General features: G+C 45.3%; 1 protein-coding gene across 1 annotated transcript in view; it reads right to left on the reverse strand.

The window, feature by feature from the left end:
- The window catches only part of C7H11orf97 (chromosome 7 C11orf97 homolog), a 24,442-nt gene extending 12,302 nt beyond the window's left edge, over positions 1-12,140 (reverse strand). Inside the window, exons 1-2 of the mRNA XM_036192369.1 lie at positions 11,935-12,140; positions 8,437-8,541 (exon numbers count right to left, since the gene is read on the reverse strand). Of these exons, the coding sequence (XP_036048262.1) occupies positions 8,437-8,541; positions 11,935-12,073 (244 nt within the window). The 5' untranslated portion in view covers positions 12,074-12,140. The remainder of the gene's footprint in view (positions 1-8,436; positions 8,542-11,934) is intronic.
- Positions 12,141-14,222: the final 2,082 nt, after the last annotated feature.

A 14,222-nucleotide genomic window follows, 5' to 3' on the forward strand; every position in this document is an offset into this window, starting at 1 on the left:
TGGCCAAATAAAAATTTGTTGCATTTACTTTAGAGTTTTAAGCATATCAGTTTATGCACACATGTTTTACCTGTAGTCTTCCTAAACTGAACTGGTGTATCAAGGATTTTGAGTGTTTGGAAAAATGAACATAGGGAAATGTGAGACCAAATCAGAAATATTTGCAGTTTTAAGCATTCCAATCGTTCACCTCTACATTCTTCCACACAACCCTTTCCTGAGGTAGTGGTCATTTGCAATCACATATAAAAGTTATGGGGTATGAAATACAAGACTTACTCAAAACAAAGTTGTTCTGTCTGGGAAGGGAGCTGAAGCCCAGCCTCCCTTGAGGAACCTGAGTCCCGGTAAGGTATCACATAGAGATGTATTTGAGACTCTTCCTGGACTCAGCAAGGTGGGCCTGTGCTTGTTCATGCCCAGTGTGTATATCCACAAGTTCAGTGATGGCAGGGCAAGGGAGGAAGGGTTGTTTATTTTCCGTGTCAGTGAAGTTTGGTGGAAACATATGGGTATATCTCTGAAGCTCGTCATTACTGTTGGTATTAATTACTTTTCTGTTGCTCTGAAAAAAACACTATGGTCAAGGCAACTTTTAAAAGGAAGGGTTTATATGGGCTCAGGGTTCCAGAGGGATAAGAGCTCATCCTGGCATCAAGTCATAGGTGTGGAAGCAGGAGAGAAAGCTGAGAGCTCACATCTTCAAGCACAAGTGTGAAGCAAAGAGAAAACTGGAAATGGCAAGAGCCTTTAAATTATCAAAGCCACCTTCAGTGACATACTTCAACAAGCCACAGCTCCTAAACCTCCTCAAACAGTGCCACCAACTGGGAATCAAGTGTTCAAATCCATGAACCTATGGGGGACATTCACATTCAACCCACCACACTATGTATACAAAGACTTGGAGAATACCAATTAAAAAGTGTTTTCCTGACTAATGGAAAAGTAATTCTGTTATGAACATCTACTTCTGCTAGCCAGCCATAACATATACTATGTAGTATGTAATGTCATGAAATTCTTAATAAAAAAGAAAATTATTTTAACATTACAAACACCCATGGATACTGTGTACCATGTCACTGTGATTGTCACACAGTGCAGCACATAGCTTGTGACTAATGAGTACTCACCAAATAAATGAATGAGCATTGCTATTAATTTTGTACTTCATGAGGTACTAGTTAAGTAATTCCATTTCTGCAGGTATTCAGATAACTCAAAAGGCTTTGAACTATAAGGTGATGGCTAAAATTACATGTGTGCCTCGTAAGTGTTGAATAAAAATGATAACGACTGACCAAATCTAATCAGCAGTGTTCCCTCAACCCACGTCTACTTGAGTTGTCACGCATTCTGCTTCGGAACTCTAGACCAACCTGGGTTGGTCTTACTGTGGTATGTACCACTCAATGCAGCTGTGTGTTGTTCCACAGGTGGCTAGCCCCTAACTTGGACAGCCACCTACCTGGTGATCTGTAGATGGGGGTTCGGGTCCTCCTCTTGCTGTCAGACCTCCAGTTCCCCACAGACCCAGAGCACACATCAGGGAAGAGAATGGAAAAATATGCCCGCCACTAAGTTAGATAACTCTCTCTCAAGCAGCTAATAAGCACAAAAGAAGGTTTGGCTGGGGCCCATCACACCCATTCCTGTGGTCCTTCCTCCAAAAGGGGCCTGGGCCACTTAGGTATCAACAAGCACTTGTTGGATTAAAGCAAACAAGATGACAGACCTATTAATTATTGTACGGCACAGAAAATGGCAGAATAAATGCAGATGGCTTCTCGGCAAGGGTGAAAACCATTTTCTGAATATTCAGCTTACAAATTTGCATAAGCCAGCTAGGTGCCAGGCACATGGGTGTAACTAAGCAAACACAGAAATCTCTGCCCTCACAGGATATGGTGTCACATTCACCCCATTCATCAGAGTCACAGCTTCAGAAAACATTGCCTGTAGGTGTCTAAAGGTTGACATTACAAGCCATGCCACTTGGGAGTCTAAAGGTTGACTTCATGGCTTAGCCTCCAGCAACTCTGACACCCCTGGACTGACTTCCCTCGATTACCTTGACTCCGTCGTTCCTTTCCCATTGATCAGTCTTGTTTTGTGGTTTAAACTTGTCTTCTGTTGCTGCCCAAGCCGTCCTCTCACCCCAGCTGCCCCCCACCCAGTAGCTGGCTACAGGCATGCCAATGTGCCTGGCTAGATATTTTATTAGGTACCTGTCTTGATGTGTGCTCAGCTTCCTTTACGTCCTTCTCAGCAAGGGTTGTCAGATGGTCTAACAAAACTTCCAGGTTAAAAGGGAGCGAGTTTCATATGCAGGAGGCCGGAGGCCAGAGCCATCCTTTCTCTGCTTTAGTTACAGAGATGAAATGAGGCATTATGGATTAGAAGGAAGCTCTTTGGCCACACACAGTCTCTAGGCATAGAGTAATTAAAATAGACAAAGTAAAGGCAGCTTAGGAGTCCTTCAGTTTTAAAAACCAGGGCAGTCCACCAGCCAATGAGCCCTGTCCACACACAATGAGGTTGAATCAGAATTTTAGTCCCTTGTGATTTTTTTCCAAGCTTATTTTATTGTAGTAAGAACATTTAACAAGAGGTATGCACTGGTAACAGGTTTTTAAGTGTGTGAGACAGTAATGCTGTCTATAGCTGTACATGCTTAACAGCTCCACAAAACTAACTCATCCTGCATCTGAAAGTTTTTAACTTTGTTATTGGTGGTGATAGTGATGGTGTGTGTGTGTGGTCTATGCATGTGTGTGCGGGTGCACATGTGTGAGTGTGCAGAGGTCAGAGGTACATATCAAGTGTCTTTCTAGGCTGCTGTCCACCTTATTCTTTGAGATAGAGTCTCTCACTGAGCCTAGAACCCATAGATTAGCTAGTTAGTGAGTCCTTGGGATCCTCCTGTCCCCATTAGTGTAACAGACACGCACTGTGGTGCCCAGATCTTATGTGGGTACCTAGAATTTGAACTCAGATCCTTGTGCTCACAAAGCCAACAGTTTATTGTCTGAGTCAGATCCCTCGTTCCTACACCTGCAGATTAGCTGTGCTCCCTTCCCTCCTCCAGCGCCTGGTAGCCACAGTCAGCTCTCTTCTTCCATTTGACTACTTCAATTCTCTCTTTCTCTCTCTTTCTCTCTCTCTTGCTCTCTCTCTTTCTCTCTTTCTTTCTTTCTTTCTTTCTTTCTTTCTTTCTTTCTTTTTTGTTTTCTGTTTTTCGAGACAGGGCTTCTCTATGTAGTTTTGGTGCCTGTCCTGGATCTTGCACTATAGACCAGGCTGGCCTCAAACTCACAAAAATATGCCTGGCTCTGCCTCCCGAGTGCTGGGATTAAAGGCGTGCGCCACCACTGCCCGGCTACTATTTAAATTCTTAAAAAAAAAAAAAAAAACCAAAACAACAACAACAACAACAACAACAAAAAAAAAAAAACAGAAAACTAGAACCCTGACAAATTGGTCACTCCATGAATGGGCTTGTTTCAAGTGCCATTGTGTCCGCTAGGTTTATTCATTTGATCTCCAGTTCCCTGTGGGGTGTGTGTGTGTGTGTGTGTGTGTGTGTGTGTGTGTGTGTGAGACTAGCCTGTAGCATTCTGAGAACTAAGGAACTGGGAGTTGTGATGACCAGTGTTTCCTTGCAGCCTAATTAGTTTGTCTTCACTCAAGTCCTTCTGGCTTACTCCTTTCAGAGTACGAACTCCTGAAGAAAATCCAAGTGATTCCCCTAAGTAGACGGGAAATGAAAATGCAAGATTAGAAAGGTCGGTAGAAGGCCCTACAGAAGGGTTATATGGTTACACAGGCAAAGACATATCATGACATAATATATAACACAGAAAATATATGAAATCATTGCAACATATAAAATCACAATTAAGGCAAACATGTATCACCTAGGGAAATGGTCATAATGAATGGCTGCGTGGGAAAAAAGTGTGAGCTATAAAGTATAATGTATATTTTTATGAATACAAAGTTCCAAACCTCTTCATATAACTTCCAGCTCTAAAAATGTTCCAGCTGTGAAATGCAGGTGGTGGGATCATAAACCAAAGTGCAGAGCACTTTCAAAGCAAGGCTGTGAAGGCGGCTTTTCCAAAGGCTTTCAGTCCAAATGAGCTGAGTAATCTTGTTTGGGTTTTATGATTTTACTTCTAATCTCTAATCTGTGTGACTTGTGGATACTCTGGCTAAACTGGGAGATGGGTGATAAGCTCTTGGGAGGAAGGTATATTCCCAGTGCTGAGGTAACACTCTGGCTATCTGGCCACAAGGTTCTGGGACAGTATCCTGTCTCTACCTCCCACCTCACCCTGAGAGTGCCAGCACTACAGATGCTCACTACCACATCTGCTTTATTTCTAGGGATCAAATACAGATCAGCAGCGTGCACAGCAAGTACTCTACCCACTGAACCATCTCTTTGGCCCATGTTTTGTTTTGAGATGTTTATTTAAAATGCAACACCAAAGTATTATATCAAACCATAATTCTTAAAATCACCCATGTGCTGGCTATTGAGGTGGTTTTGTTACTTGATATTATAAATGATGCTGGTTTTCAAAAGCCTGTGCATATGTCTGCTTGGGAAATGAGGCAGTGACCATAAGTATGGTATTTAACTCAAAAGCAGTCTGGCCCTGGAGTTATGAGGACAGAAAGCAGAAGAAATGGAGCTCTGTGCTTGCCAGCATTAGAGGCAGAGCAGAGCAGGCAACAAACCTGAAAATTCAGGGTGTGGGGTGGAGGACTTGTTTATTAGTAAAGTAGTGAGACCGGACACTCTGAGCATGTTTGTAAAGTCACACTGGGAACCTAAGTAGGAGCAGGGTGTCATTTCTAGTGGGTGACTCTAAGCCAGTGTGTCTTCTATGTGCACACACTCACAGAAAAGGACATCGCTGCAAAGAAAGTTGGGAGCTTGTGATTGTAGACCTGTAGGATGAGTCGGTGCTTGCCCTAACTCTCAGCGGTTTCTTGACCACTTGAAGACGCAGTCTCTGGACTTCCACTGCTGGCTCGCAGTGCTGTTTTTGAAGTAAACAGTGAGGAAGAGTTCCGGAAGATGGTGGGGGCTGCAGACACACCCACACCCACCCCTTGTAATACACACACACCTCATTCAGGGCGCTTTAACTAAATGGAAAATTCTGTATTTAGTCTGGAAAAGTTTGGATCTTGACTCAAGACACAGACTGTTTGGGTGGATATTTCTAAGCAGGGGCAGGGTAGACCAGAGAGCAAATTGCTGTTCACTTCATTCCATTAGAAGCAGAGCTGGACTTGAGAATGGGAACTGAGTGGGCTTAAGTGAGCCTATGTTCTGGGGGGAGAACACAGCAGCCCAAACTGGAAAACTCTAGAGAGACAGAGACTTTACTGTCAGATAAATCACAACTGATATTATAGTACAAAACTGGGAAAGTCCAAGCTCCTGGCCAACAGACCAACACATGAGTAAAGTAAGTGCAATGCACTCTTGTTTTGAGAGGTCTCCCTCTGTAGATGGGTTGGCCTAGAACTCATCATGTAGCCTAAGCCAGCCTCAGACTCTTGGTAATCCTCCTGCCTTAGCCCCCAAGTACTAAGATTACAGGCTGGAGCAACCACATCCAACTTTATACACATTTTTGTGCAATTATTCATAATGCATAAATGAATTGGAAGTTAAGCATTGTTCCATTAAATAGAATAATAAATGTATATACTCTAGTAATTTTCAACCTTCCTAGTGGCCCTTTAATACAGTTCCTCCTGTTGTGGTGACTTTGAACCATAAAATTATTTTTATTGCTATTTCATAACCGTAAATTTGCTACTGTTATGAATTAAATATAGGTATCTGACATGCAGGATATCTGATGGTGTTGGCTACACAGAGGGTTGGTTCCAGGACAGCCAGGGCTACATAGAGAGACCCTGTCTCCTAAAAGCAGGGAGGGGGCTGAGTTATCCATATTTTAGAAGCCAAGCGGAGACAGAGAAGTTAGGGAGAAAAGGTAGCAAAAGAGATAGGAGCAGAGCCAGGGGAATGGGGCTTGGTGGCCTTGAGGCCACGTGGAGGCTTTCGGAGGGAAAAAAGGAGTAGCTGTCTGTGCCAGATACCACTGGGAAGATGAATGTGCTGGAGGAGTCACAGGCTTTGGTCTTCAAAGGTTACCTGCAGTCTGGAAATGTTTTCAAACTCATGGGGACCAAAGTGTACTTACAACAGGCAAGAGGAGAAACAAAGGATGAATAAGACACAGAGGCAGCCTGCTACGTGCACTCTCAAAGAGCATCTGTACATAGCTACTACCGCATACTTGAAAGCTGGATGCAGAATCTGGGCTGTAAGTGATGATGGGTGGCTTCAGGAAGGAGAAGCTACGGCTTCCATCAGGTGTTCAAAGATCAATCTGTCCCCACACACTGCTAGGAGGTCTGGTGGCTAGTTAGGGGCTGTTAGGTAGGAGGAGTTTGTCACCCTCTCTGGATACTAGTTCCTTATTCTGGACTAGTCCTTTAAAACACTTGGAAAGTTTTCTAGGCAAAATAGTACCTTTGTGCGCCCTCTGGTGGATGCTATAAAAATGCAGCCTGGATAGCTGCATGCTAATTGAATATTTGAAAATACTTAGAAAAATGAATATTTATTTCCTATTCTCTTAGGCTGTCTCATAGTCAAATGCACTCAGTAAGAATGATACAACATTTGTTTCCTCCTCAGAGAATGGCAAACATGTTATTTAGCTTCTATGTGGTCCTTAAAAACAACAAAGCTGAATCCAAACTACTCTAGTTACTTGGAAAAAGTTGCTTAATCACCAAGAACATAGTGCATGTAGGCTCGATAGGTCATTCTACATCTATTTACAGCCTGCAGAGTAGATTTAAAGCTCTTCTTCAAGATGCTCAGTGTCATTGGCAATACGGTAAGTCCCAAAAGTAAACACCATGGCTCCTTAGAAACACAAAGTGGGCTGGAGTCTAGATGCTACACCTAGAGGTTGTCATCATCTGTTATTAGAAACTCTTAAGGGTACTGGGACCCATCTTCCCAGAACAGTCTACCCCAGAAGATGGCCAGTTCTCTGAACACTGGAGTCTGAGGTCCATGGTTCTTTCATTTATTTTACTTTTTATTAGTGTGATGTGTGAAGGAAATGTATGTGCTTTAGCATGCATGTGGAGGGCACAGGACAACTTTGTGGAGTTTCTCTCTTTCCACCTTTATATGGTGTGATGATTAGCTCTAATTGTAAACTGTACATAACCTAGAATCACCCAGAAGAGTCTCAAGAGGGATTGTCAAAATCAGGTTGACCTGTGGGCATGTTGGTGGGGACTGTCTTGATTATGCTAATTGACATGCAAAGACCCAGCCACACAATGGGCAGCAGCATCCCCTGGGCTTGGGGTCCTAGACTAAATTACAGAGGGCAAGCTGAGCAGTGGGTGTGCACGCATGGATTTTCTCTCTGCTCTTGACTGTGGTAGTGTCTAGCTGCTTCAAGTTCCTGCCTCAACGTCCTTGCCATGAACTGTGACCCAGAACTGTGAGTTACATAAGCTTTCTCTGCTGAAGTTTCTTTTGTCAGGGTATTGTACACCAAGAACATGAAGGAAATTTAGGGGTTGTGGGTTCCAAGGCTTGAACTTCCAAGGTCAACAAGGTTTTCTTTCACAGAAGGTACCTTACCTGACCTAGGTATTTCCTCTGGCAAATTCAGGACCCCGTGAACATTGTAATAAAAAACTGATTATTTGTAAGCTAGGAAGTACTCTCCTAATGATCATTTGCTGAAAAGGAATCATGGACATGAGGGGCCTGTCACCTCAGAATGATGTCTGTAAGGGAATGTGGGCATCACATGACCTATCCTGAGAGCTGTCAGTGACTCATGAACTGTGTATTTCTAAAATGATCCATGGGTGATTTGACCTAGTTGGGTGGCTCACAGTCAGCTGGAACTGTTGGCAGGGAGGATCTCTGCACAGGAGCACCGACCATGTGGGAACTCGGTAGTCTAGGCATCCAGGCCAGGAAGCTGCTTTTAATAAGCTCCCGGGTAACCAATACAATGGAACATTTGGGATCCTCTGCCATTGAGCAAATCTATATTGATAATCTGAAGATGTTACTGTGTGTCCCAAGCATGTGAAACGTTCTACTTACTATTAAGTAGAAAGAACACCATTCACAAGTATGGACAGAAAAACATACATTGAAGATTTACTTCATTATCCTCTTCATGTAGATTTGGACATAAGCAAAACAAACAAACAAAACAAAACAAAAAAAACCCTAAGATTTCCCAGGAACTGACTTCTCTTGATGGTTATCATTTCATTAAAAATAAATAACCACGCTGCCATCAAATAGACAAATTCATATCCATTTAGCAAACATACTTCCTTGTGGCTTACCTGCAGGTGGGCTTTTTACATGGCATTCATCCCTCTTGATAGAAAGTTCTTCCTCCAAAACCTCCTTGATTCTCTTATGGGGCTCGCAGTATAAAAATGTCTTCCCTGGAAAGGTATTCACAATTGGTTTATATCAGCTTTACCCAGCCTTTAGCCAATACTCCTATAAGAACGGCCTGTTAAAAAACAGCCTGTCATCCCTCAGAAATAGCAGACAGCTTGTCCTTCAGGCTCTATCTTGGGATGATCTCTCTCTCGCTCTCTCTCTCTCTCTCTCTCTCTCTCTCTCTCGCTCTCTCTCTCTGTTTTATTTGTTTTTTTTTGTTTGTTTGTTTGTTGAGACAGGATTTCTCTGTGTAGTTTTGGTGCCTGTTCTGGATCTCGCTTTGTAGACCAGGTTGGCCTCGAACTCTCAGAGATCCTCCTGGGTGCTGGGATTAAAGGCATGTGCCACCACCGCCCGGCTGGGATGATCTCTTTCATCACAACTTCTGGTTTGGAGGACTTCAAACTTTTGTGTAATTCCTGAGTGTGTGGGGTAAGCTTCAGGATTCTCTCTCAGATATGATGAAGAAAGATACAAATGTTCTCATTACCTTCCTGAACTTTCACTTATCAATAAGGAGGGGTCGGGCTTGTTGGCTTTGTTTTTGCGACTGTTTCTCAGCCTGCTGTAGAACCTAAGACCATCTTGCCTCAGCCTCCTGGTGTTGAGATTACAGAAATGCACCACCATGCCCAGCAATGACTTCTGATTAAAGACCTACTCTGTTCCTGACATTTCCCTTGGGGATGAGGACAGAGTAAAGAGTAAGGTAAAATCTGTGCCTGGATTTTACACTCCAGGTGAGTGTGTGTGTGTGTGTGTGTGTGTGTGTGTGTGTGTGTGTGTGTAGCATGCATATGCTCCAGTGTATATATGGAAATGAGAGAACGCTCAGATTTCAGTCCATTCCTTCCAAATTGTCTGAGACAGGGTCTCTTGTCTCTTTGTTACTTGCCACTGCATGCACCAGGCTGTGTGTTTTGGAAACTTCCAGGAAATCTCCTACACTAGCCTCCTATCTCACCCTTGAAATTACAGATAGATGCTTCTGTGTCTGGCTTTACATGCTCTTGAGGTTTGAACTCAGGTCCTCACACCTGCATAGCAAGTGCTTAGGCCAGCCTCCCCAGCCTCCTCTCAGCCTCCTCGGCCTCCCCAGCCTCCCCTCAGCCTCCCCTCAGCCTCCCCTCAGCCTCCCCTCAGCCTCCCCCAGCCTCCCCCCAGCCTCCCCCGTCTCCCCTCAGCCTCCCCCGTCTCCCCTCAGCCTCCCCAGCCTCCCCTCAGCAGCCCTAGCTTCCATTTTAAAAGATTACAACTGAGAGGGTTTGCTGCTCCTGCAGAGAACTGGAATTCTATTTCTGACACCCACGGGGTGGCTCACAGCAGCCTGGAACTCCAGCTCCAGAGTATCCAACACTCTCTTCTGGACGCTGTGACACCACACACACACACACACACACACACACACACACACACACACACTAAAAACTGATACAATGAATCTTAAAATAAACAAGAGATTAAACCCATGGAAGCTAACCACAGATTAAGGTTCAGGACTTCTTTCTCCCTGGCCCCTGAGGCTAGCCCCACCTCTCACAGCTGCCCGGGCCCAGGACTGGCGTCTGTTCCCAGTGCCCTGCTGCCTTCTTTCCAATCTCCCAGAGAGCAGAACCCTGGCAGGAGAAAAGCACTGTGTGCTTCCTGGCCTGGGGTGCCTCCTGGCCTGGGGTGTCCGCAGACTCCCCTCGCTGTTGCTGGCTCCATGCTCAGTCCCCCTCGGCAGCCCCTCTGTCAGATCCCACCTCTGCATGTCACCTCTGCCTGACCAGCCTCTCTCCTGAGTGTGTGCCTAATTACTGCCTCGCACATTCTAAGTGTCAACTTGAGCACGTGACCACATCAGTTCCTGGGGGAGAGTCCCTGGTTCTGCAACCTAGAACCGTCTTTGTTTTTTTCTTTCCTGGTAACCTTTCTTCTCTCTCTTGTTTCGTGTATTATTGTTTCATTTGCATAGTTGTGTACAATTATTGAGTAACTGATGGCTTGATGTCTTTGAAAACCAGCCGTCAATGCATAGAGGCAGAAGTCTTTCTGTTCCACTCACTGGAATATTAGAACTGAGCTTGGCATAAGAGACGCACAGCAGATGTATGTTCACACTGCTGCATACATGTCTGTAAACACAGCTTCCTGTCACAATTCAAGGAGCCCTAGAGAACTCAAGCAAATTTTTTACATATTTAGGATTAGATGCTAATCTCACAAAGACCTGGCAGGCATCTCTTGTTCTGGTCTAGCCAAGAGAGAGCAGGAGTGTACTTGTCCAGAGTGCAGACGGCCACCTCTGATGGTGGGACTCAGACACACCCCAGACTCAGAAAAGGTACAGCCAGACACATTTAGCTTCTCACTCTTATTTCCTAAAGGTTAGGGGTCATGTGAGTAGAAATGAGTGTGTTACTTTGGCCTGTTTTAGACTTTCTCTGAAGAATCATGACCTTCACAGGAAGTGACTGGGGAAGGAAGGAGGCAAAGTCTGCGGGGTCACAGAAAGAAGAACTGCCTGCTCAGAGTGCTGGTCTCTTGGAAGACTGTGGGGTGGCAGCCGAGAGAATCCCCGGAGGAAACTGCAGAAGGAGATTTGTGGAGCCTTGAGTTGATTGATAAAAAGCCAGTGAGGGAGAGTCCTTCCTCAGTTAAGAAAAAAGAAGGGCAGAAGGGAGGGAGAGGGGCTGGAGACAGAGGAAGGGTCAACAGGCTGTCCTGTTAGGGACAATGGGGGGTGGGGCAGGCCTGCTGAGAACTAGGCAGCCCGGGCTTTGTTTTGGAGTAAAGTTTGCCAGGCTTGTTGACATCTAACGACGGTTGATACTGATATTTTTTTGTTTTGTTTTGTAAATGCACCTAGGTATCTTACTTGTGTTTCTTTTTCTCACAGTTACCTGTGGGCTAGTATAACTGCTTATGTTTTATAGTACGAAAAGCCTGGTATGGTGGCATATTGATCCCGGGAGCTCACTGGCCAGACAGTCTCGCCTATCCTGTATGAAAACTTCCAGATCAGTAGTACAACCTCTCTCAACAAAATTTGCATGGAACCTGAGGAATAGCACCTAGGATTGTTCTCTGGCCTGCACACTCACTACACCACACCACACCACACCACACCACACCACACCACACCACACCACACCACACCACACCACACCCCTGCTTGATTGCCTCTCTGGAGATTAGCCAGAGCATCTGGAGGCTCCTACACCAGTGTGTGGGATGCTTTCTGCCAGTGTCTTTATCTCTGTGTTTGCCAAACAGCAGCTCTCCATCCCTTCCCTGGAAATCTTCAGGGCTCCACCCAATTCCACCCTGGGGTCCCCAGCCTGGTTGCCACTGGTCCCCCATGGCCCCTGGACCCCATGGCCATGGTCTGAGGCTGAAGCTTAACTTACATTGTTGGCGGGGCTCTTGGGGGCCTCCGGGCTCTATACGAGCCCTGCACCCCAGCCCTGTGGGCCTCGGCTGTTCCCCGTCGCGGCCCGCCTCCGATGCTGTCCCTGCCGTCACCACTAGCGCCTCCTGCCGCCTCATGCCACTGGGGTCTCCGCTGCCCAGGGCCACCAGGCCTCCCAACTCCACCACCGGCTGCTCTGGAACGCGAGGCGTCTGAGGTTGCCATAGTGACTGCGGATGCTCCGGGCCTCCAGGGCTCTGCTAATTTCTCCCTGGCTGGGTGTGCAGACCACACCCCGCGTGTAGTCTGGCGCTGCGATACCTTAGATACAGACCCACGCAAAGGACCCAGCTTCTCAAGAGAGGTGCTTCAGTTGCGTGACTGGGAAACCGAGAGCCACAAAGGTTTGAAAATGTGCCCAAGGCCACAAAACTGGGGTGTGACTCAGCAAAGTCTGATCCAAAGCCCCAAGGGTTGGTCACCACCTGGGACATAGAAGGTGTGAGTGCTGGAACGGGCCACCGGCCCAGGACCGTGATTCCCTACTATGAATTCAAAACTTTGGGGCTGTGAGTTACTAAATAACTGTAGTTTCCGAGGAGTTTTGTACTTACAGTCTATGTCAGCTCACAAAATCGCCAATTTTACAGGTGACGAACCCACAGAATTGGAAGTGAGTCCGAAAATCGAGTTTGTTTGAAGGAGCGGTTACTTTCGTTTTTCTTTTCGAAGTTATTAAAAAGTTGCAATACTTTTATCAAAGTTAAATGTGCATTATCTTAGAAAGTTAAATAATTTGACAAGGCTTTTAACAAATTCAGGAGACACCCTCCCCCATATGGCTGTCTTTACTGCATCCCACTTTTCTTCTTTTTTGGTTTGTTTGTTTTGTTTTTCAAGACAGGGTTTCTCTGTGTAGCCTTGGCTGTCCTGGAACTTTCTCTGTAGACTAGGTTGGCCTTGAACTCACAGAGATCCGCCTGCCTCTGCTTCCCAATTGCTGGGATTAAGGGCATGCACCACCTTGCCTGTCTCCCATCTTTAAATTCCAGAACAAACCTTTGCACATGCGTGCTGCACACCTGCCACTGATCCAGACATCGCCTGCCTCTGCCTCCTGAGTGCTGAGATTAGAGGCCTACACCACCACCGCCCAGCCCACTTTTATTCTTGATTGAAAATTCATGTTTGTAACCATTAAACTACATTGGTGGGAGAGAATGGTCTAGAAATTGACCTAACCATGTATGAGCACCAGATATAAACAAAAGTGTGTGCGGGTGTGGGGTGTGACTGAGAGAGAAGAGCTTTTTGAGCAGTGGTGTTAGATGAATTGGATGTTCATCTGGGAAACATCTTGACTCCTGGTGTATTGTGAACACAAACAGCAGATTAGACGGATTATAGTCAGGAAGGTAGAACACGGAGGCTTCTAGGCGATATCTATTGAACATGTTCACGACCTTGGGGTTGAGAACACTTTCCTTTGCAAGCAATAAAAGACATTAATCAAAAGAAAACAGCAAGTCAGAGAACGTAAAAATTAAGATACCCTATTACGAATGTGGGGAGTCAAGTCACCCACTGGGAGAACATTTTCGAAACACATTAGCTAACAAATAAACCAGGACCAGATTATATAAAGAACTCTCACAGATCAGTATGAATAGGGCATAGAACTCAGTAAGAGCATGGAGAAAGATAGACAAATAGATACATGACAAAAAGAGGAGATCCCAATGGCTGAGGCACATAAGAGACACTGTCCCACACCATTTGTCATCAGGCCAAGCAATGGAAGCTGCAAGAAGATGTGACTTCCCCACACCAGAGTGGTTGCTGAACCCACACACAGGAAACGGTCCCAGCAGCAGCAGCCAGGCTTGGAGGCTCCATAGCCACTGGGCTCTCATTCTCCACTGTTGAGGGACACCTGAGCTGGCCATGGAGGTTTAGGCAGGATTGTTTGCACCCAGTTGGAGCAACATAGTGAGAGTTTGTCAAAAACAAAAGTGTAAGTTTATGTGACCAATTTGAAGAGCTGTTTTTTCCTGCTTTTACTAAAGAGGAAAGGAAGTGCTTCACAGTCCTAATATCAGACACGTACTAAACTGTGGAAATGGGTGCACCAAAAACACTCACTAGAACTGTCCCAGCAACACCATTCACCAGAAAGGCTCAAGAAAATTTGAAACAAGATGTCCCTATTAATTATTGTGTTCTTAGAATACCACAATGAAAAACAGCAAGCTCCTTCTTTATGTAGGAATGTGGGAGAATTCCACA

Source organism: Onychomys torridus, chromosome 7, assembly GCF_903995425.1.
Source record: "Onychomys torridus chromosome 7, mOncTor1.1, whole genome shotgun sequence".
In the NCBI taxonomy this organism is placed as follows: domain Eukaryota; kingdom Metazoa; phylum Chordata; class Mammalia; order Rodentia; family Cricetidae; genus Onychomys; species Onychomys torridus.